Source organism: Anas acuta, chromosome 4 (genome assembly GCF_963932015.1).
Source record: "Anas acuta chromosome 4, bAnaAcu1.1, whole genome shotgun sequence".
Taxonomy (NCBI): domain Eukaryota; kingdom Metazoa; phylum Chordata; class Aves; order Anseriformes; family Anatidae; genus Anas; species Anas acuta.
Window position 1 is genome coordinate 4,061,485 of NC_088982.1, and position 23,922 is coordinate 4,085,406.

At 39.3% G+C, this 23,922-nt stretch overlaps 2 protein-coding genes across 5 annotated transcripts in view; one reads left to right on the forward strand and one right to left on the reverse strand.

The window, feature by feature from the left end:
- Positions 1-23,922, forward strand: part of CTNNA2 (catenin alpha 2) — a 468,162-nt gene that overhangs the window by 298,669 nt on the left and 145,571 nt on the right. The window lies entirely within an intron of this gene.
- LRRTM1 (leucine rich repeat transmembrane neuronal 1) lies at positions 18,612-20,750 on the reverse strand. Its single transcript, XM_068679582.1, has 2 exons — positions 20,517-20,750; positions 18,612-20,263 (listed from the first exon to the last, which is right to left on the reverse strand). Exons 1-2 carry the CDS (start codon positions 20,541-20,543, stop codon positions 18,644-18,646), a joined length of 1,647 nt encoding a protein of 548 aa, XP_068535683.1. The 5' UTR covers positions 20,544-20,750; the 3' UTR covers positions 18,612-18,643.

The window sequence follows — 23,922 nt, forward strand, 5'->3', positions numbered from 1 at the left end:
CCATTAGTTATTTTTAAGTTTATATCAAGTAAATTGTTGAACTGCCAGTAAGTAAAAAAGGTCATCATTTTGCAGCATAAAATACAGTGTTCTTGTTGTTCCTAAAAAGCAATATAATATGGACAGCTATTTGGAAGAGTCCTAACATGGTTCAGTTGCAATAATGGATTAAAAAGCAAAAAAAAAAAAAAAAAAAAAAAAAAAATGGCACAAATAAAATTTATTTCAACTTCTGTACTGAATTGTATTTAGAGCTAGAAAATGCTTCCTAATATGTAACCGAAATCTCTTGCTGCAAACTGAGTTGACTACTTCGTGTCTTACCCTTCATAGATATAGAGAAAGATTGAATGCAGTTTCCATTCCAACAGATTTGAAAAGCTCATGTCTTTTTCAGTACTGCTTTTGTCTAGAATAGAGTTTCTTATCCTGCGATTATCATCTTATGCTATTCTACTGGCTGCTTAGACTAGTTGAAATTGGAAGTATTCAGTTAGCTTTAAGTCAGCCATTTGATGCGCTGATGGCAGTACCTTATTACAGGGCATTTTTATATCTTTCTTGCAATTAAGCAGATCTATATTTTCAAAAGACGTTGCTTACCTACGTGAAGAAATTACTCTGAAGTAGGGTGTGAATTTAGACTGCAACAGCTCCTGAGCCCTGATGTGGAAACTTGTATTACACAGTCAGCCAGAGATAAAGGACTTTGCTGGAGGTGATTTCAGTTATTTGAATGGAATTTGTTCCTGAAATTATGGCTGCTTCTGGAAATAGGTCTTCAAAGTCATTTTCAGCAAGCTGCTGTCCTCTCTGGTGGGATGTATGCATCTTTAGGTTGCTTGCAGCCTGTTCATCCTCAGCCTGGAAATCCATATTTTTTGTGTGTGTGAGGAAATCACTTGTCCATAGCCCTGGCCTCACACTACTAAGAATTCAGCAGATCTCTGTGAGGAGCTGATACACCCTTACCATTCTAGAGAAACCTCACTCGTCTTTTAAAAATCTGAAGCCAGCCAACTGAATACACAAATCAGCAGAAACTTCTGGTAGAATGAAGTCTGTAATGTCACTAGAGAAGTGGAAACCCTCTCAATTTACTTGACTACCTTTGATCTGAGAATGATTTTTTTTTTTAGCTACCATGGTAGGAGTAAAACAGGAAAAAATGTTGTTGTTGCTTGATCGTGCTGATGTGTTTATTTAAAGCCTCTTTATGCTACAGCCAACCTTTTTCACAGATTTCCAGAAGAGTGGTATAATCCTTTATCTTTTATTAGATGTCAACCAGTGTCTAACATGGGTGGCCACTAAGGTGAAACTAGACAACAGCTAGGTTATTTTTGAATCTGCAAATTTCAAACTTGCTAAAACTGCAAACTTAATGACTGAGAATTAAAGGTTGGTATGAGATTTTACTGAGTCCTTGATGGAGTAATGTGACTTAAGAAAACAAATTGTTCTCCTGAACCATGCTCTGGTTTAATCAGCATCACCAACACAAAGCTCTCATCTATATATATGAAACACACTCCCAGCAGAGAAGGGGAAAAGGTTTGTAACTCATAAGGTTCTTGTTTTTCCATATTACTGGGGTAATTTTCAATTTTTAAAATTCCCCTGGTAAAATCAGACTTTGAAATTAACTTGGTTGAGCTACCAACTTATCTGGACAGATCTAGAAATAACCATTTTGCTTTGAAAACCTGAATAAAATAGGAAGATTTGTAACTGAGCTCCTGTTACACACAATTAGCCTTGCTTCCTCCAAGAGCCATGCAGCGAGGAGTTTAATCAGCTCACCTACAGGCATCATGATTTCAGAGGTTAATGGCACAACATAACTAGGTCAACTTCCATTTCCTGTGAAAACACAGCACTTGATCCATACTTGGATAGGAAGGTATCCTACTGTTCATGTTGGATGGGAACAGCACTACTAATGGCAGATTCTAGTTGATGATCCTAGGTTTGTGTTATACCAAAAAAAATACTGTCTGAGATAATGGTGACAGAATCAGTCCACTTATATCATCTACTAGACAGAATCAGTCCAGCCATATAATATACCAATTTTTGAAAATGCATACAAGCTTTGAATATTTGTGTTAAATTCTGGGATAGACAGCTAGTGCTTTATTAACCACCAATACTGTATTTTTAAAACTGGTGTCTAAAAATGGGATCTTTGCCTGTGGATACTCCTACTTCTTGGCAAAGCTAGAAAGTCTGCGTATCTGGGTGTAGGTTTGTGGCAAATGGCAAATGTGTTCCTGATTTTGTCATGTCAACTGCCATCCTGCCTGAAGAACTATTGAGGAAATGAGACAGATTGGGATTGCAAAATAATGAAGTGTTAATTCAGTTATTATATCAGGAATGATATCTTAAGATAAAGGTTAAGGCAAGATTAGTAGAAATATAAAGAAATTCAGGAGACTAGTATTTGTTTTGAAGAAAGCATGTATTTTTATACACATTAGTTTGCTCATTTGTATTAAAATGGATTCAGAAAAAGGCACTGAACTTGTGCATAAACCTGAATTACAGGAGATAGGATCTTCCCTTTACCATTACCTTGCTTCTTTGTTCATTTACTCTTGCAGTGAATTAAGCACTAGAAATTTGACGACATTTTCATTAACTGTCCACATGGTCTGAAAGTTTTCTGTAAAAATTACCTCTTTTACCATTGGTATTTTTACTAGTTTTCTGATGGTCTTTATGTCTTCTGCTGGGCCTGCATGAAGTGTCTGCTTACATGTATATAATGGTCTCATAGTTCTTTTCAGGGATGACAGACTTGACCAAGGCACACTTTCTTGTCCCAATTTCCTAGGAGGCATCATTTAATTGTTAGCTGTATTATTATGTCAGCAAGAACACAAATGTCAGTAGCTGTTTTGTATGAAAATTAAATAGTTTAGGTCTTGTAATATGCAGTTTCCGTAGTTTTGTGTTTTTCTTTGACATATCACTTCACGCTTAACTATAAATAATAAACTACTTAGATCATACATATCAATAACAAAGTCTGTTAGAAGTGAGAGATTGCTTGCTTAATACCAACAAGTACTTCGGAGAACATCAAATTCCCTGACAGATGAGTGTTGCCACAAGGATTTATTTTGTACAGGCTTTAACTAAAATAGCTTCAGTTGCATTTTACTATTTAAGGATATTGAAGTAGAAGGTTATAGCGAAATGATTTATAGATAGTAATTGCATTCCCCAGTGTACCTATTTCCATAAATGAAATCACAGATTCAATTTGTACTTGATCTTGAGCACAACAATGTCAATATTTGTATATTCATCAGTTTAACTAGAAATTCATTTTCCTTTGTTCCTCCCCAAAATATTTAGAAGTTATAGAGCACAGGCTAGCATTAATTTTCTCTTCCTCATCATAAGATACACAGAATTGTGTTTTTATATTTGGAGCATTTTGATTGTTAATTAAAAGAAGAATCTCATTTTTTAAGTGGTGAGGGAAACAAAGAAAGGCAAGTATTTTTATACCATACTTAGCCCATACCATCAGCATCCTGTACCAGGAGAATCAGAAAAAAATACTGAGTCCTGCCTTGTATCTGGAAGTTGAATCTTAATTAACTTATCTTTAGTTTCAGAGATAATATGCAATCAAAACTGCTACTTGACCAAACTGATTACACAAAACCATGTTGGACTGAAGGAATGAGAACCATCATATTTGACCATGTCCATAGTGAGTGCCACAGCACTCTGCTGTAAGATAAGCAGCTTAGACCATTCTCTGATAGTGAAATGATGAGCAAAGAAATGAAGTGCTTTAAGTGAAGCCATATAGCTCCAATCTAGGACAGGAAGATTGTCAGGCAACTTGTAAAGCTGAACATGACTTAAAAAGCTGAACATGAGCTTAAAATGATCAACTTGATTACTCTAAATAAAATGTTTCTTATGAAGACAGGGGTAAAGGAAAGAGTTAGGGTGGGAGTATTTCTTCATAGGAGGCTCAAAACCCTCTGCATTATTCTCCAATGTTATCCTAGTTATGTCACTAATAAAAGAGTGCTTTCCTTAATATCTTTCCCTCCTATCACTTCAGCAATCGCTTTGCTGGCTAAATTGTTCTTTTGTTGGCTCCCTAAGTTGTCCATACTTGAAGTTGCATGCAGATCAACGGGCTAGTCTGAAAACTGTTGCTTCATATGTTTGGTGTCACAGCTATTTAGACACTTGAAATATCTTGCAATTATCCAATCTTGTTGGGATCTGCTACTGTGGTCCGCTAGCCAAAACAAGGAGTTTACTAAAAAAAAATAATAAATTACTGGCTAATATTATTTGCATGGTAATTGCTTTGCAGTGCCTATTAAATCAGTGTTTCTGGCACAGCTTTGTGATAGCAGAAGTAGGGTTATTAATATACTATGACAAAATGCTTTTCTCATTTTATTTTTTTTCCCTAAATTAATTACTATTTTCCCATATCAGGGAGGGGGAACGTATCCATTGTTATCCTCAGCTTCATGGGATTTTGATGAGGGTCATTGCACAGGCTGGAAAATCAGTGTTGCATGTAGGGAAATACTGGGACGGGGTCAGCAGCACTGTAGACTTCTTCTGCCTTTGTGTTTCCAGCGTGAAAATGACTGATGACATGTTTCGTTCATCAGTCTGAGATGCATTCTCAACACAGCTAATCTGAATATATGCTGGAAGTCCAATGCCTTCAGACTGCTGGATTTCCTGTTGCTGCCTTCATTACCAGCTGACAATCATTTTGACATGTCCGTATGAAATGGACTCACTGCCCATGTGCTGTGCTGGATGACAAAGCTAGCCAATTGTCCATCTGGGATTTGCTGGTGAGAAATACATCAGCCTTAGATGACACCTAATTCAGGATGCATAAAGCAGTGGTTGTCTCTTGGTTTGGTCTCCGATTGATTTCTCTCTCCAGAGCATTAGTGACAATTATATAGTCCATATGCTGTCTGGGAAGAGTCTTCTGAACCCGAGCCTGATTGCGTTTGCTAGGTCTGGTCACAACTACTAGTTGATCTTAGTAAACATTTGGTGAAATTTGGGATTTGGTGAAACAGAATCATATGAACAATTGAAAATGTTCCTGCTGTAAGCACTTCTAAGACACTTCATACAAAAGCTCTGTTGTCTGCATTTCATTATTTTTAGTTGCTGTGATTTAAAAATGTTAACTTTAAGACACCAACATACATTTTCTTTATTCTTAAGTGCAGTTGAGACTCACTGCAATGTGTAGCTAGTTTAATTAATTATTAGACATATGTAACTGTCAATCAATAATTTAGATACTTCTGGCTTACAATTTTTGGAATGGCGCTTGGTTTATGAAGAGTGAACAAATATACCATTCCATCTGTTAGCCAAAGCCACCTGGCACAATATCATTTTGGGCATAATTATGTAGTTGGCAAGAGTTTCAAAAAAATGTGATTTTCTATAGTTTTAATCCCAATTGTTGCTTTACTTTGTAGTGATGGAAACCTTACTAATACATCAAGGCACGGTTCTTTTTTTCAGAGCTCTGAATAAAATAACTTGTGTTCACCTTGAAAAAAAAAAAGTGTAGCATCAATGAATATAGGAATCAAGAGACAGGCGTGAAATAATAGTGAGAGCATTCTCAAATGAACGGAATTGAAGATGGAGTGTTTTTATAGGCAGTTGAAAGGACTCATGTAGAAGTTGCATCATTATCCATTTAATCTCTGTAGGAAGAGACTTGGGACAACTTGGGAAATGATTTTTTTTTTTTTTCTTGATGGTAGTGTGATTTATTATTTTTTTTCAGAACTCTGTTAAGTTTTACAAGATTGCTACATCTGCAAATCTGTTTTCCTATTCTTTCGGTGGTTAAATTTCTTCTTTATTCCTCTGGAAGCACAGAATACAGGCATAAGAGACTTAGCAAATTACTTTTGAAATACAAAGAAACTTTCCCCTTTTAACTCCTGGAAGGGGAAAACAAACTCATATATGGTTAGCTCTAGTTTAAATAAAACTTCTGAAGTCGGAAAAAATAGAGCATTTAAAAAGAAAAGGAAATTGCTCGAACTAAGTCTTTCCTGCTGGTTGGAAACAGTTTTTAAGCTTTGAGTTGAACATCATGCAGTAGCTACACAAAAAGCATCTATGCATTATGTATCATAAGGCTTCAGCTGGGGCAAGGCTGATTTAATGATGTAAACAGAGTAGTGTTTGTAAGGCACACCTGAAGCAGATAGTTCATGTAAAAGATAGTCCTTCTTTTACTAAAGTCAGTGAGAATAAATATATATATAATCATTCTGGACCTTGTTTCGACATTTTGCTGTTGTTCAGAGCATGTGGTCTGACTGAAGAATGTGTTGTAAGTGCATGTGGCATGCAGAAAAAGGTAAAAACTTGTGAGTGAAAAAAGAAAAAAGAAAGGACGTTATGGCAGGGGGTTTATTTACATATAAGAAATGCCTGCTCAGAGTAGTTTGCTTTGTTAAGGTTTGCCTCTTCATGGCAAAACATCGTTATGCCATAGTTTAGCATCTGGGGAGAGAGCATCCTTCGTTTGAATTCTTTGGATGGTTAAAGTCATTCAGTTATCATTCAGTTTAATTAAATGGCTTTTAAGATTTAATTTTAGTGAAGGGAAAAATGATCTACCATCGCAATTATGATTTATTTATTTATTTTATTGTGGCAGACAGAGGCATAGGAAAGAGCCTTAGAGATAAGTTTTGTAATGAAAATGCTTCTGGTTGTCTGTAAAATGTGTTATCTGTAATGCAGAAAGAATTGTTGATATTGTTAATTAATAAGCAATGTATCTGGCACTTAATTTACCCCAGTAATGTCATTCAAGGGAAAGTACAGCATACACCAGGCTGTCATTCTGAAGAAGCCCCCATTCTTAAATTTGTAGAAACTTTTGGCTCATCGGCTAAAAACTGAGGATTCTCTTTTCTTCTGCCGTGAGAAGATACATAGGAAAAAATATTTATGAATAGGCATATTATTGTACTCAAAAATGAGTTAAAAATTCCCACTCAATATTTTGTGCTTTACCAGATGCTGCAAGCCACTCACACACCATCAATTAAAAGTGCCAGAAATATATATATGCCTCTCTGTAAGTGTTGGTGGAAAAAGAGATGTCCTTAGTGGGTCAGCGTGGAAGTCTTCTTTTGAGATTCAGCAGAGTATCAGCTGTCTTTAGCTTTCTCTGTAGGATTTTCCTTCTTATCTTGTGCCCATCCTAACAGTAATCAACTGCATTTTGTTTGTTGTCTATTGTCTGTACAGTTCCTTATATTCTTACTCTTGAAACTGTCTTGACAGTGCATATTAGGAATATAATTGTGTCTGTAGGTACATCAGTAAAGGATAGACTATGACTATCAAATTTGCTCTGACTGTGGATAGTAATGAATTCATTTTACGCTGGAAGAGCAAATTGCTCACATTATTATGTACAAATCATTTGAATAATCTGTTTTCTAAATATTTTTTAATTAGGTAAAATTATTAAGACACGTTGGATTTTTTTTTTTTTTTAATTTAAGACGTGAGGAGTCAAACTGTGCCTTGTTTATTGTGTTATTCTTTAGTTTCAGTTGAACAAATTAGTAACAACATATTCAAATTAATATAAAAATGCCAGCTGTGAGTTCCATCCAAACTAATATTCAGTCTTCACCAAAAGCCACCATAAGATACAGCAAGGCATAATCTATGATGGTTCATTGGTAAATTTAGAATAACCTATAGGAGAGCAGTGCAGCACCACATAACATTGCTTTATTTATTAAAAGTAATACAGGTGTGTTACAAAAATAATGGTGTGTTATAAGCTTTAATCAGAAACATGTTCGTGGGCAATTTCTTAGCAAACCGTTAGCAGAAAGGGTTACTTAATTCATCTGTTTGTCCTATACACAAATTAACCTGTAATGGAAAAAACAAAAACAAACAAACAAAAAAAAAAACTTGTAAGGTTTGAAGCATTGGTTGAGAAACGTAATTGATGGAAAGATTTTACAAAAGAAAAACACAATCCCTTTCCACTTCTTGTCTTCCCTGTGAACCATAACCTTTATACAGAGCCTATTAGCTTGAGGATGTAGTAGGTCCCTGAAAGTGCAACCAAAGGCGGTTCATTTCTGTGCCAAGCCACTGGGTTTCTTGTGTTTATTTATTTATTTATTGTTTGTTTGTTGTGAAGAAAATTAGACCCCCCCCCCAAAAAAAAACCTCCTAACGAGTGATTGGTCGTTATTTCAATCACAAACAGAGCACAGCTCCTTTTCAGTCCTCATCAGCACCTCTTTGTGCATCCAGCTTAACATCTCAGACTCTTCGGTCCACGAAAGGTCCTAGGCTGCTAAAAGATTGAAACAAAAAGTGCTCTGTTATATTGCGTTGTGCAGAGAAATTGTTAAAAGTGTGGGGGAGGAGGTTATGATTTTTGTGCCTGTGCTATAGAAGATAGAGGAAGCAGTAACAGACCAATGAGATGGTATTTCTTAGGGACATGGGGTTGGGAAGGGTTCCTCCAGCCTCAGTTTCCCCAGGTGCCTGTGGCCATGCAGGCTGGTTGGGAAACTAAAAAGACCAAGCCCACCCCGTGTTGTGCCTTGTGCCTTTTTTTTCTTTTAATACAAAAGATTTTGGGGGTATATGTACTCTATTAGTTCAGTGTCCCCATTTCTATACAACTATTTAATTTTTTTGCATTAGTGACATGTTCTACAATGAGTTCCAAAGTTGCTTGGGTTTTTGTGTTGTTTTTTTGTTTTGCTTTGTTTTTATTTTATGATTATTTCTGTTACTAAACAGTGCAGGGGCCCCTGTCACACTCCATATCCTCCTGCAGGTAGGTACAAGCATATCACAAAAAATTACCTTGGCTGTAAAACAGCTCCAGCTCCGACTAATGACAAGCAATGACGAAGGAGTACGGCAGGCGGTTTGATGAGGACTAGTACAATAACAATAATATAATTTGAAGTCATATAAAATTGTGAGTCGAATGAAAAAGAGGGGGTACGTGCGTGCGTATGGCTTAAAATCAATTGGCAGTGTTTTGCCTCTCGCTTTTGGGATTGTGTGATTTATTTATTTCTGCAGTAACCCTGTGCGGACTGGCCGCTAGAGGGGGAATGGGTACGCGTTTTGCTGTTTGCTGCAGCTGCAGGTGCTGGCTCTTTGCATCTCTCCTTACACAGAAACTTTCCCAAATCTTTCCTCCTTTCACTTGTTAGCAGCTTATCTTTATCATGCAGTTACGTTATTTTGTAATTTATGCTTAACAGAACTAGGACAGTTTCCTAACTGAAGGCATAGCAATATCAGTCTTTAATTTCTAAGTGCTCTTTAGTTGTATATACATTTTAGAAGTTATTTCACTTTTCTTTTTCCTTCCTTTCCCCCTCCACACACTGAGCAGAGATTTTCCATGCAATATCCGAAATGACAGTTGCCCAATTATGGCATATTACTCCCATCTCTGAGGCATCGATGAACAGCTTCCCTTATATTTTGTCTTTTGCTTTGTATTTCACAATTCCGAATTTCATCCATCAAAGCCCATGCAATCTTCAGCTTTTGGAAGTCCCTTTGCATGTCCTCCTGATTTTCATTACTTTTTGCAGCATAAATAATCTGTCATTTGAAACGCGTTGTCAAACATTTCCTGATTGTTGCTAGGATGATTCAGCAGCCCCGGCCTTGGGAGGATGCTATGCTCCCGTTTCTGCTGTGCTGAGTAAAAGGCCACTGTATTTTTGGGCATCTAGCTAATTTTCTATGTCTGTGGAGCTTAGCTTATTTATGGGAGCCTGAACGTCTTTTACAGGTGTTCCGTAAAAACCTCTTTGGAAGACCAGATAGAAAATTGCCAGGTTTTGGATGTCACTTAGGTAGCCCCAATGCACGGGTTATAATGGATTAGAGCAGCATGCTGTTGCTCCACAGACTAGCCAATTTCTCCCTACTGCATGATATTACAGACCTTAATAGATCTAACTTAACAGCTACTGAGATAAGATTTGCCAGCCCGTTACAGTCATCTCTACTCAGCCATAAGGTAGGGGAAGTACAATGCATTTCAGTCATTCCATTTTTGATGCAACAGCTACATTTACTAGAAATCTGCATTTTTTACTAGCTCCTCTGCTTTGTTCATACATCTATTTATTTTATTTTTTAGTTTCTTGATAAACACCATTTGGACCTAATGATTTACGGTTTTAAATGCACTACTTAGCTTTAAGTTCTTGAAGTTTAATTTCCCATTTACTGTCAACTCACTTACCTGGAAACGATAGATTTGAGGTAGATTTAAGTGTTTGTTTCAAGTTTCATTTTCCAGGACTTATTCATCAAATCCTCATTAGGAGTTGTCATTAACAACCATAGCTTGACTCCTTTGCTAATGAAAAATGACAGATTGGGGCTAGGTTATTCTACATAATAGGAAAACATAACCAGGGAAAAAATAGAAAACTTTTCAACTCCCTTTTTTTATGAAAGACATGGAATGTAACATCATAAAACTACTTAGGGTAACGTTTTTGGGAAGACCTTTGTTCCACCAACTAGAATAACATTGTGTAATGCCAACAGGCATTGGAATGAGGGAAATACATGCACAAAAACAATACAATTGGGTTTACTTGAACCTAGACATACCACTCATCAAAAAAAAAACCACCAACACGTGGTTCAGCATATTTGAAGTTTTGTGCATAACAGATAGAATTAAAATAGTTTAGATTTTTTTTTTTTTAAATATACAAAACAACAGCAACAACAACAAAAACCCCAAAACAATCCACATTCCAAGGGAATAGCTCTGGGTCCAGCTTCAGTAGACTTCATGGACTGCTGTCTCCCCCACTGCAAAGCCATGTTTGTCTGTACTCATTATGTCATGAAATATTGCCACAGTGCTTTGTCATCCCCTGATGAGTGTCTCCTATGTCAGTTATCACCTAACTCTCTTCCTGATTAACCAGCTATGGGCACTGTCCCCTTTTCTTTTAGCAGTGATTTTCTCCATTCTGTACCACACCTTTTTGCCCTGACCTTCTGCAACTTGCAGCCTCGTCATACGCAATGTCTTTTGTTTTGTGGGTTCCCCCTTACCCCAAGTGTATTTCAGATGCATTTCTTCCGTTCATTGATTGACTCCATCATTTTTTTTGCATGTTTAGGGCCATAGGATTCACATTCAATTTATTGGATTACAGCAATTAGATGATAAAGGCATTGCATCTAGCTTTTGTTTGGGAATTTGATCTGACAGCAGCAATGGGTGCCGGGCTGCTGTGAGGGTACTTATGGAGCAAAGGGAAGGTTTATGAAGATGGAGGCAGCTGCATAATATGCCAGCAGAGAAATATAGAATGTCCAATATGGAGTGACATTTACATGAAATTAAGGTAAACATTTGACATGCGGTGGCCTCTTTAGCACAAGGATTGCAAACCTTTTAGCAGCAGCCACAAATTTCTGTTTGCAGTTAGAAAATTGCTTTGGGAAATAATCTGGATCGGAGAAGTAAATTTTCCGTCAAGATAAACTTCAGAATGGAGCCAAGTTTTTAAAAAGGGGGCAAAAAATCCCCAGGTGGATTATCTCATTATTATTAACATTCTTTAATATTTACCAGGCTCCCTTAGCAAGCCAGTCTGTCAGCAGAGGCACTGAATAGAGACAGGTTCAGGTTTATTCCTAGGAGCTTTCTTTAGCTCTCGACTTGCAAACAGGGTTGATTGCAGGTGTGTTTCAAACGGCTGGCAGCTGGTAAAAGAACCCAAACCTCTGGAATTCAGCAGCTGTGGGCTGTTCTTGCTATTTAGTTTGGGATTTTCAGGGCTTCCTCCCTCCAGCCTGCAATTCACTCTGCTTGTGAGGTTTGGGGAATGGAAAATGGGTGAGCGTGTAAAGTGAGATTAAAAATAGAGGGGGAGTATGTATTTTAAAGGATATTCAGAAACCTGTTTTCAAGCTGAGGCCCCAGCTATCAGGATGCTTGCTCATAGCTTTTTGTAACCACTAGGGTACAGAGGTGTGCTGCTTTAGTGAGATTTGCTATATATAAACTGAATTGCCTTTATTGGGTAAACCCTTTTAATCAGATTGATATGTCCATGCATTATTATTATGTTTAATCTCAGATTTCACTGAAAATACAGTTTTAAGTCCTCTGTCTCTGGTGTCATGCTCTGGTTTGCTGTTAGGACAAGGATGTGTCTCAAAAAAAAAAAAAAAAAAAAAAAGAAAGGCCAGAATGAAGTTTGCAATGAATGAGCCTGGTTTCTATGTCAGTCAGATGAATCTGCAGTGCTAAAAATGGCAATTCTGTGATGAAGCCAATTTTTGTACTTACCTATTACCTTTGAAATCTCAGATTTAGGCTCTCTTAGCTCAGACATGGAACCAAATCGGTCAGGTTCCCATAGCACCCGTGCTGAAAGACATCCCTGGCACTAGTTACAGCGTCTGGTGAGGATGTGAAGAACATGAGAGCAGTGAAATGGTTTAAAATAAAAAGTGCCTGAGCACAGTAGTATGTGCTGTTTGCCAAGTGCAGGCACTCACAGTGTTATTCTTTAGCCACTGCCAATTATCTCTTGATTTCTATAAGGGATGTACATACGTGGATTTTCAGGATGAGGAAAACTGAAGGAAAAGGTGAAAAGCTGGTGTTTATCTTAAACTGAATTTCTTCTCTTGTAATGCAAATCTGGGTCCTTTGAACTCGAATTCGTTTCACTGCAACCTGTTACATTTGACCATCTCACCCAACTATCGCACCAGCAAAGGCGAATAGAACAGTAATTGGTTTAAAGGCTGAATAATTGTGTCTGAATGCCAACAAGTGACGTTATCTTTATAACAAAAACAATTGCCATGTTCTCGTGGAAATACAGATTTCATTGCAAATGTGTTCGCTTTAAAGCAGCCACAGTGCAATAAAATTACAGTGCTTTGCAGCATTCAGCTCGGCTCTTCACAGCCACCCACCCGATTACAGGCTCTGTCATGCCAGCAGAAGATTGTTGCTTGGTTTCTGTAATATTTTTGTAGCCTTGCTTCCCTCTACATAACTTTAGAGGTAGATTGCACTTACTCCTTTCCTATCACCAGCTTTGTCTGGGGAAGAAAAAAAAAAAAAGGAAAGAAAGAAATCTCTTGGTCTTGATAATATGGAAAGCCTTTTGCATGGCTCCATGGCTCTAAATGTGCTTTGTTGGTTTTCTTTCACACAGAATATGCTCTGAATAGTTGCTCCTAATACCATAATAGCTCTGGTTTATGTCAGTAATTCTATGAAAGGTTAATCTTTAAATCACCAGCATTTCCTAAATTCCTAATCAACATCATGCTTGGAAAGGAGCTCGTGTAAATGCTCAATTTGTTAATATTAGACTGGGTTGAGCAGGTCAAGGAAAAGTATAACCTTGGTGCATAATGATAAATTGAACCCAGCAAAAATACCTCAGATATGTTTGTCGTAATAGCCGTGCATGCAGAAATCGAATATGAGGGAAAATGAGCATGGATATAATTAGCAGGAGAATCTGCTGTAGTACACGATCCCCCTCTCTCTAAATGGGGGTTTCTTAGAGGACAGAAAAAATGAGGTATGTTTCTTATAAAAGCCTGATTTTCTAGAAAGTGTGTGGTGAGCCATGGCTGGGATAGGTAGGAAATCCAGCCAGCAAAGTGAGGGGAAGAGGCAGTGGAAGAGCAAACAACCTGATGGACAAGGGGATGCTGAGCTGCCCAGAAAGTAGTTCATGGTAGAGGCAATGATGTGAGGCGGATGTCTGAGAAAGCACGTCCATGTGTTCCTCTGTAAATGCATGTGTGTGTTTGAGAAGACAGAAAGAGATGCTGGGTATCTTGCTTACATTACTGCTGTTTGTCCTCAGCATGGCTTCAACATGGGAGGCGAAGGCACTGAAAAAATCTCATTTACCTCATGTGCACGGTGGTCACCTTGCCTTCTCACCAGCTCTCGTCTTTCCTTTCATCTCTGCCCTCACCCTTTCCTTTTCTCTTTCATGCTCAGTGGAAGTGTTTGGTGCGGTGCCCTCCTTTCCAGAAGCTGTTTCATCCCTGCTTGCACAGTTTTAAAAACTGCTTTCTCCACCCACCATCAGTCTTGGTTTTCATCTGTGCTGGGCCTTTAGATTTGCCACGTTTAAAAAAGAAAAGGCAGAGGAAGCCAGCCACAGCCTCATTTACTTGTTTTTTCTCCAGTCTTTTTTCTCATCTTTTGTCTCCTCTTCATTTCTTTTATTATTATTTTTGTTATTATTATTATCACACTAGCAATAAGCTTCCTAATCAAATACTTCTTATTTGCCATTCTCAATACCACTGGAGAAGCCAGAGGGAAGGGAAGAGGTATTCAGAGCATCCTTTTGCTATCAGTGCAGAACCAGACACATACAAGAAACAAATTTAGTCCATCTCAAAAGAGAATGAGGGGCTTTTTACCGGAGCCAAAGAAAATGATCAAATAGATACACTTCAAGTACTCCTCGATGCCTTTGCTATAAAAGCACAGAACATCTAATAAAACATACAAAAATATCCTTAGGTATCAATAATAGTTTTTCCCTGCACACGTGCACAAGGCAGTTGCCACCCAGGCATGGGACTGCATCTTCAGCCTGCTGCAGAGCATCTCGGTATAGCCGTGACACGGAGAAGAAGCTCATCCCCCTGGTCGAGCTCCCTGCAGTACTCTAACAGCGTGGTAAAGGAGGGAATTTGCAGCTTTAACACAGAGTTTCTTTGTATTTTATATTATTCAGGCCAGAAACAGAATGTGGTACATTAGCATTGATTCTGTGGTTTCATATCACTTTTTTTTTTTAAAGTACAGAACGAAAGGGAAAAAAAGACAGAAAGGAAAATAAATCATCCCTTATATACATTCAAGGCATACACAGCAACAGTTCCTTCATCACTGGGTGCACTATGAGGGTGTATTGATGCTAGCAGCAAGAGATTGCATATTAGAGATCTATAACACTGAGAGTGTTAACCAGCCTCGAAAAGGTAGTTCTGTAGCTTGCCTTTCACCCTGTCTTACATACTAAAAACATTTCCCCAAAAAAATAATGTTAATTACCTTATTATAAAAGGAAGATTGGCCCTACTAAGTGGAACATTAAAAGGGGAGTATTTAAAATATTCATTTGATTTTCCCCAAGTATCTCCTGAAGGAGAAACTGTCACAACTAACCCCAAAAGCATTTTTTTTTTTTTTTTTGAGCTGTATAGTAAGCCAGGATAAGGGGATCAAAAGAGAGGGAATGACATATGTTTGGACAGTTGGCAAACATTAAATCTGAAAGGAAGAGTGAGGGAAAATCACTGCGGTTGCCATAAATACATTACAAATATAAGAATTCTCTTATATACCAATGCAAGCAGCCTGGAGCAGGATGAATAACTGTTTTTTAATAGCTGGATTGAAATGAAATATTGCACATTTATTTTTTATTGTCCTCGTAGTTCTCATGTAAACTTTCAGAACAGACATGTAGTAAGTCACACCCAGGGACCCCCCTCTTTCCACCAGCAGAGGGGTAGCCAGATCTTCAGGTGGTTTCTGGAGATCATTAGGAGGTTGTCTCCAGAGGACACTACCCTTAGACAAGATTTTTGCATGAAGGTTGTGAAACACCTCATTTTCTGCCATTTAGTGAGCGCTGTCCTCTCCATGGAGGATCCATCCATCATCCTGCTGGAGGTGGCAAGTCATCAGTGGTCATTACCACTTCTTCGGGAGAAATGGCAACAGGCAGTACCGAAATTAAGCCCTCCCTTCTGAAATTGCTGCACCTTTAAAGCAAAATGTTCCGTTTGGTTTACTCGAGCTGCTGATGCAAGATGCATGAAGCACAGAGATGAATAAATTGCAAAGGCGGAATTGCTCACGTCTTGCAAATGTTGCTCGACGTTGCTAACACCAATAAACAGCAGGAATAATTCCAGAGGGGTGCAAACACTGGCGTGTTTAAAAACCAACCCACAAATATGCTAAAAATACATAGAAATACAACCACAGGACGATTGTCAGGATCAGTTTTGCATCAGGTTTACAGGGCCAAAAACATGACAGCACTACTACGTTTCCTTGTAGCAACAGGGGGTCACTACAGAAAGAAAGACTGTATCTGGTTTTCTTTATTTTACCGTATGTAGCCAATATTTTAGCAGTTGTGGTTGGTTTGGGAGGCTTGCTGGCAGCTAGCTGTAATCAGTCCTTCTGATTGCAGTGCTGGGTGGTGATTTGAGGAGCATATAACACAGCCCAAAGTTAGTCTTGTTTTTTGTTTTTTCTTTTAATCTTTCAGTTAAAATCCCTGTTGGTTTCAGTGGGGGGTTAAAGGGGAAAATACATATTTTGGCCCTCAGTTAGCATGGTACAAGGTATTTTCTCTCCTTACCTACTCTACCTTTGCACTTAGGTTCCCCATGTGGGCACCCTGCCTTGCAGGTCCCGTAAGAGTTTCAGGATGGATCAGGCCCTCGTGGGTTTGAGGCACAAAAACAGAAATGTGCAAGTGTTTGAACAGAGGAAGGCCTAGCTTTGACAGTGACAGCTTGTTTCAAAGCTGAGGGTAAATTTTCAGTGGCTTTAATTAAAAATATAAATAAATAATAAAAATAAAAAAGTTTATTATATTTCTCATAAAAAATCCTCTCCCAATACATATACTCTCATTGGTAGTACTGATAATGTTATAGTCTCATTAAATAATAAAAGAAAGAAGGTTATTAAGAGGCTATTTCATATTTAATATTACACAAGGTGAGGGATGTACCAAATAGAGGAAAAAAGTTTGGAACCCTCCAAAATCGTGTCAGTTAGATAAAAAATATATAAAATTCACTCTTTACAGTTAAAATTAGCAACTAAACAACTGGAAAAACAGTTGGTTTACAGGAGAAAAAAGAAAAAAATCAGATCTGTGCCTAATCTTATGTTTATAAGTCCGTTGTAGGCTTTTGAGTATAGGTGGCAGTTGGAGGCTATAAAAAAAAACAAACCCATGTTAAATTAAAATGGATGTTAGAATTCTCATCTTTTCCTCCATTTCCAACTCAAAAATAGAGAAATATGTACAAAGCATAGCAATGTTACCCAGTTCTTGATTTTTACTTTACATTTTGCCGGCACATTATGCTATATGAAGAAAAATTCAGGGTACTCTGCCTGCTGTTATAAAACTGCCCTGTCTTCATTAGTATGAGAGGAGTTGTTCCAAAGATCAAGCAGTAGGTTGTTCACATACTGGAATGAAAAACCCGAAATACGAGGAAAGGAAGCCTTTATTTAAGGGCAATCAGAATAAAACAGCCGTGTGATTCTACATTACCAAATGACTGCTCGTAACCATGAATTCCATCTTTTCGGTTATTAGGAGGGAGGGTGCCTGTGCTCTCAGCCTCTGCAGAGGTTTCAGGGTGGTTTGGTTAGTGGAGGCTAGTGATGGCAGTGAGGGGCATGGGGTGGCTTTGCTGGAGAGCCCAGAAGTGTGCCAGGATGGCTCTGTCCCCCTCGCAGCGTAGCAGCCGAGGTTTTGCATACCCGGCACACACAGGTTGCACCACTGAAAACTGAGCCGCTTCTGCTCTCCTCCTCTCATCGTGACTCTACAGTGCACAAAGCAAGGGTTTCTCTGCTCATGGCATGTCTCAGAACAAGCATAAAAGTGGGAATAGCTAGTAAAAGCCCTTAAATTTATTTTTTTTTCATCTTTTTATTTTTTTGTCTTAAAGAAAATGATGACTAGCACTTTTTCGGCAGTGTTTCAGTTATTTGGGTTTTGTCATTTGTTTGTTGTTGTTTTTTTTCCTTTCAGTGAGACTCTGCAATATGATCAGTTGTGATACAAAATACCTTTAGGGGTTACGATGCAGTTTTTTAGGGATCTTACAGCAACTTACAAGTGAGCTGTGCTTAGAAAGCCTCAGAAATCCTGTCCCAGGGACACGGGCAAAACTTGAGCCTTTCTGAGGTGCACCAGCTCCTTGCTGTGCTGACATCCAGTTACAGGTAGCACATTAACAAAAATAAAGTTCCAGTGTCATGCTTCATACCGCCAGTAACATGATGTACGTGAATGTGTAATAATTACAATGGGAAGCCATCGGGTTAATTTTCATCTGTCTATTTTTAACGTGGCTTCATTGCTCCCAGACTTTCAACACTCAGAATGAGAAGAGGTTAAACTGTTGCATTTTGTATACAGGGAACAATTCATGTAATATACACCAGTCTGTAAAAACTGTAAATGCTATTTTTTTTTATTTTAAACATTTTCCTTAGTTTACAAAAGATCAATAATCGGTACCTTTTTACACTCTCAGTTTCCTGAATATTGACAGATCTTCAAAGGGAGTATTAGCATAGGAAATCTTAAGATTGGCTGTCCTGAAGATTTTAAGACACGATAAAGCTAAAATATCAAGTCCTGCCGGCAGCTCCTCTTGCGATTTTGGCAGAGGAGTGCCTGTGAAATCCTCAGCAAAGCCCAGCAAACCCCCCGCTCCACTCTCTGCCTGCTATTTGGTTGCACACTGTTTAAATCCCCAAGGCAAATCACACCTCGCACTCCCTCGCTGGCTGCTGGTGACAGGAGCAAGATCCGTACTCGTTAATGATCACCAGGGCTCCCTCGATGTGGTTGGGTTTGTAATCAACATAATACTCCTGGGCTGACATGGCAGCCATTTGATGCATGGTCTGTTTCTGCTTCTGCTTCCTGCGCTGTGTCACAAAGCACTGTCTTAGCTGCCTGATGCTGGCAGGAAAGCACTTCCAGGAGACGTACAACACTAAAACCACGATGAGGAAGCTGAAAATCAGCGCCATGGTCCCCGTCACCACCTTGTGAATCTGCACGGCGTTCTCGGCGTTCTCGCCGGGCAGCGTCACGGTGATGGCGTACGTCGTCGGCTCCTCGTCGGCATCCGGCACGTTGGACGTGGCGGTCGCCGAGCCGTAGCCGAACATTTGGTCGCTGTTGTTGGTCACGGGGGAGAGGGTGTTGATGCTCGTGGGGTCCGCCGTGTCCTCGCATAAGTGGAAAGCGTACACGGCATCCAAAACGTCCTCACCCTGCGCGTACTCGGGGGTGGCACAGAGCAGGTTGCTGTCGTAGCGGCCCTTGAAGTTGCTCAGCCAGGAGGCCAGGGCGCAGACGTTGCGGCCGCAGTCCCAGGTGTTGGCGGAGAGGCTGATGCTAGTGAGGGACTTCCAGGAGTCCAGGATGCGGGAGTCGATGTAGGTCAGCCGGTTGGAGTCCAGCTGCAGGGACTTGAGGTGAGGCACGCTTTCGAAGACGTGAGGTTCGATGTACTCGATTTCGTTGCCAGAGAGATCCAGCTTTTCCAGTTGCCATATCCAGTCCAAAGTGTTGACAACGATGGTAACTTTATTCCGCCGCAAGCAGAGCGAGTGCAGGGAGATGAGCCTGGGAAAGTGGGCTAAATTCACCTTCACCAAGTCATTGTGCTCGAGGTGCAGCTCGGTGAGCTTGAACAAGCCTGCAAAAGAGTTTCGAGCCAGGCTCTTTAACTGATTGTATCCTATGTCTAGAAACTTCAGGCTGCGACAGTCCTGAAAAATTCTCACCGGCACGAACTTGATGGCGTTCGACCGCATGTGCAACGTCGTGAGTTTTCTCAGCCCGTGAAACAGGTCGGGCTCCAGCGCCTGGATGTTGTTGTACGATAAATCCACACTGCGCAAGTTTGGCATGGGTCGGAACGTGGTGTTGGGCAGTTGGGTTATTTTGTTGGAACTCAGGGTGAGCTCTTTCACTCGCCGCAATTTTTGAAAGGCATTCCCCTCCACTGAGCAAATGTGATTGTGATCCAGATAGAGCCACGTGAGCTGCATTAACCCTGTGAACTGTCCGTCATGCAGCTCTGAAAGGCTGTTGTACCGCAGAGACAAGCCCATCATGCCCGACAGGTTGCGAGGCATCTCTGTGAGATTCAGTGATTCACAGTACAAAAGCCTGCCCTCACACCGACATAGCTGTGGACACCCACTATTCACGGCTGGAAGCATTTTAGAAAAGATACCCAGCGTACACAATATCAACCCCGGGGGCTTCCTCAGCAGCCAGTTTAAACAGAGACCGATAAGAAGGAAATCCATTAGCAAGAATATTTCCAAATATGCTCGAGAATGTCCATTGAATCTTTTCAAATTCTACATCATATTTTATTTAAGGGAAAATAAAAAAATAAAAAATAAACAACCAAAAAAGCCAAAACCAAAGCAGAACAGCAAACAACAAACACAGAGCCAAATATTTCACTTTACAGCATGCAGGAGCTGTGCAGCATTAAAGTTCACAGACATTCAAAGGTAAAATGATAGTGATTTTGTTCATGTTAAAGGCTGCAGCAAAGAAAAAAATCTTTCTTCATGAAAGAATTTAATTAAAAAGTGTCTTACCCACCCTTTTCCAGAGAGTGACAACCTCCATTCAGTTGCTTCCTTTGTGTTTGGACTAATTATATGCAGAGCTAAAAAAGACCCCTCTGTGCTACAAATTCAGTCCCTTTCAGTGCTGTGCAAGGCTGGCAAGCTCACAATGTCTCACTTCGCTTCTGCTCAAAGAGCTCAAGGCTTGTCCAGCTAGCTTTTTAGCTGACTCCTAGGACCTGCAAGTTTCAGAACTATGTGCATGAGCTTGATCTTCTCCTTCTCCCTCTGTCCTTTTCTCTGCAGTTAACACTGTGGCGTGAAAAAAACTCCAAACTCTTTACTAACGACTCCACAGGATTTGGCAATCTGTTTAATGTCCATCATTTGCAACGACCATTGACCGGCACAACCTTTACTCCATAGAGAGATTACCATGCATTCACTGACCGGCTAAGGGTAGCTTTATTTCCCATTCTTTGTTCGCTTTGCTTGTTAGGTGATGCTTAGAGCAGAGAGACAGCAAGAATCCCTTCCCTTCAGCCGAGCAGTATGTTGGTAGAGCATGCAGAGGCACCTAGTGTTCACTGAGTGTCGTAAGCTGCTCATGATTGTACGCCTGCACTGTGCATCTCAGACATGGGCAGATGGAAAAGGGGTGGGCATAAAACCAAACGCCGGAGCGAACCGGGAAAGTAATATATGCTCTTTGATGAAATGGAAAATACTTTAAGCCTATCTCTTCATTTCTCAAACACGCACGCACACACAGCCGCACAAATCATCAACAGCGAGGCAGTGCTAAGTAGGAAGCTCGAGAATTAGGTTTCTTTTTTTTTTTTTTTTTTTTTTTTTTTGCTTTTGTTTAAAGTCTGAATTTATAAAGCCATTAGCCGGGAGAGGGAGATACTTGATTTCTTGGTTGGGAAGGAATATGTAAACCAGTATCTTTGGATTGCTTTTTCTCTCTAATTCTGTTGATGAGATTTGCCTTTCAGAGACTTCGGGGTGGGGGGGGTGGGGGGAAATGTGTTTTTATTCTGACATTGTCTAAATAGAGCATGATTTGAAATTCTGTGCATTCTTTCTCATAGAAATGCAGCCAGAGCTCTGCAAATAGGAATGTCTGCTTTCATATAAGCTTTAATTACATTTGGTCGTTTTCCATCCTGCATATTTTGTGTGTGTTCAGCACATGCCTTTCCTAAAGGCTTTTTTTTTTTTTTTTTCTTGCAGTGTATGTAACGGCACACAAAACTATTATTCTTGCAGTATAAAGAATACTGTGCTTTTGGAATAAGATCAGCATATAGGTTGCTCTGGCTGTGTCGGCAGCATGCAAAGAAGGGGTGGAAAACCCAATCAGTTAGTAAGTTCTGCAGATTGTGCTGCTTTTTGTTCCATGTACCAAAAAAAAAAAAAAAAAAAATTCTTGCCTGGTAATTTGCAGTCCTCATTATCTATGGGAAATGCATCGACAATGAGCTCTCTCTAATTTTTACTGACTGAAAAACATACAATACTTCTATCAGGAAAACGCTGGCCATCTTTTCATATTATGAAATAGAGTCTAAAGCCTGTGTGCTGGTGAATGTGATCAGAGCTGACAGCTCACGATTCTGCACGAATCCTCTATGAAGAAGTTTCACATGGAAATACAAGAATTGCAGAAGATTGTGCTAATGTTCTCTTTAAGTCAAGATTGGTTGCAAAGTACCGGAGGAAGGGCAAAACTGTTTCATTTCCTTGCTTTTTCACAGCCATGCTAATTTTAAAAATCTTCTTTTTGAAGTATTTGTTGCAGAGGTATGAAATGCTGGAGCTGTTCGTTGTGTGTGAGTGTGGCTGGCTGCTGTGAGTGTGTGTTCGTATAGATCAAGGAATGCAGTGATTTGATGCAGTAAAAGTTGTTTTGCAGAAGTCGTGGAAAACTTAGACTCTTGTTCATAAAAGTGCGTGAAAGAGATTCATTAGAAATGTATTTGCTGAAACCATTCTTAAATAAATTACAAATATAAATCACTTTGAGTGCAGTCTCAGAACCTGGGAATTGATGTGCTTTAATGCTCCCAGTCCGGTCTATTCATGTTCTGCTATTCACAGTCCTTGCATTTCAGGGGTCTCAAAGCAAAAAATGTGATGCTTTAACACCATATGAACCTCTTGTATGTTTTAGTATTTGGGCAGGAAAGCTGAATGTGTTCCTCCTCTCCCAAAATCGTGCTGTCTTGTTCAAAGCAGGCTGTTTATGCAAGTGTCCACTGGTTGCAGTACACCTTAATTTTGTTTCTCAGTACACAAAAGCAGGAGGGAAAGCAACAACAGATGCAGGATAAAGAGCAGAGAAGCAGGAGAAATGACTAAAAAAGCTCTTGTGCAAGAGTGTATTCCAGACTGCAATCCCAAATATTTTGATGCAGTTAGCAAAAATAAAATAAAATAAAAGATGATTTGAACTTTACAGATACTGATCAAAGGTTCAAAGCGATGAGGCTGTTTCACTTGAAAGACTGCAACCCTGCAAGTCTTGATGAGGTAGGTCTCAATTCCCTCTCCCATATAACAATTTGGAGACAGATCTGCAAAAGTAGCCCTAAAAATTTCATCTCTGTCTTGAAGGAAAGCTGACATTTTCTGCAAATCAGATGACGATAATGATCACTTAGTTACCATCTAAATGCTATGTATAAAGTGAAGAATTCCTCTGGTAGAGATAAAACTCCATGATACATCAATGTGAAGGGCTGAATACTTTTTTTTCTGTGATGCTTCTTCTTGCTATCACCTGGGATACAGCTTGGATCCTAACCAATCTGCCTATTCCCACACTGGCATATAATCTATTATCATTTGGTTGCCAGAGGTAGAAATTAGAGCAGACAGTAGAAAACCTATATAGCATCAGCTGGAAGGCTGACAACTAGAATTAGGGACCCAGAATTAATGGCCCTAAGCAGAATCTCACAGCTCTGTCAGAGCTCTGTTGCACAAGAGACTCTGCTCTTATTTGTCCAAAAATGTGTTTGTAGAAAACAATCCAGGTAGTCTTAAAATGAGAGACCTCAGTGTACATTTGGGACTGTGATGCTGAGGCAGAGTGGTAACCAAGTGTGAGAAATGGGGCATGGGGATCTGAAAAGACAAACCTTGGTGAATATATGGCTTAGCTCTGAATTACCTTTTGTAAATTTGTTTTTCTCTATGTTTTTAAACTTTTTGCGATGTACTTCTTCAAATAAAACTAGGAATCCACTTTGAGCATGACTGCAATGCAAAGGGCTTAATTTCTACTGTCTGAGCTGTTATCACAGCCAAACTGTTAAGTTTACACATTTTCTGGTGTTTCAAAGCCTCTGGCAAATCTCTATAAATTAGTGGATTTAAATTAGCTTTATTAAATGTGCTATTATAGATCATTTTAAGAAGCACAGACTAAGTTT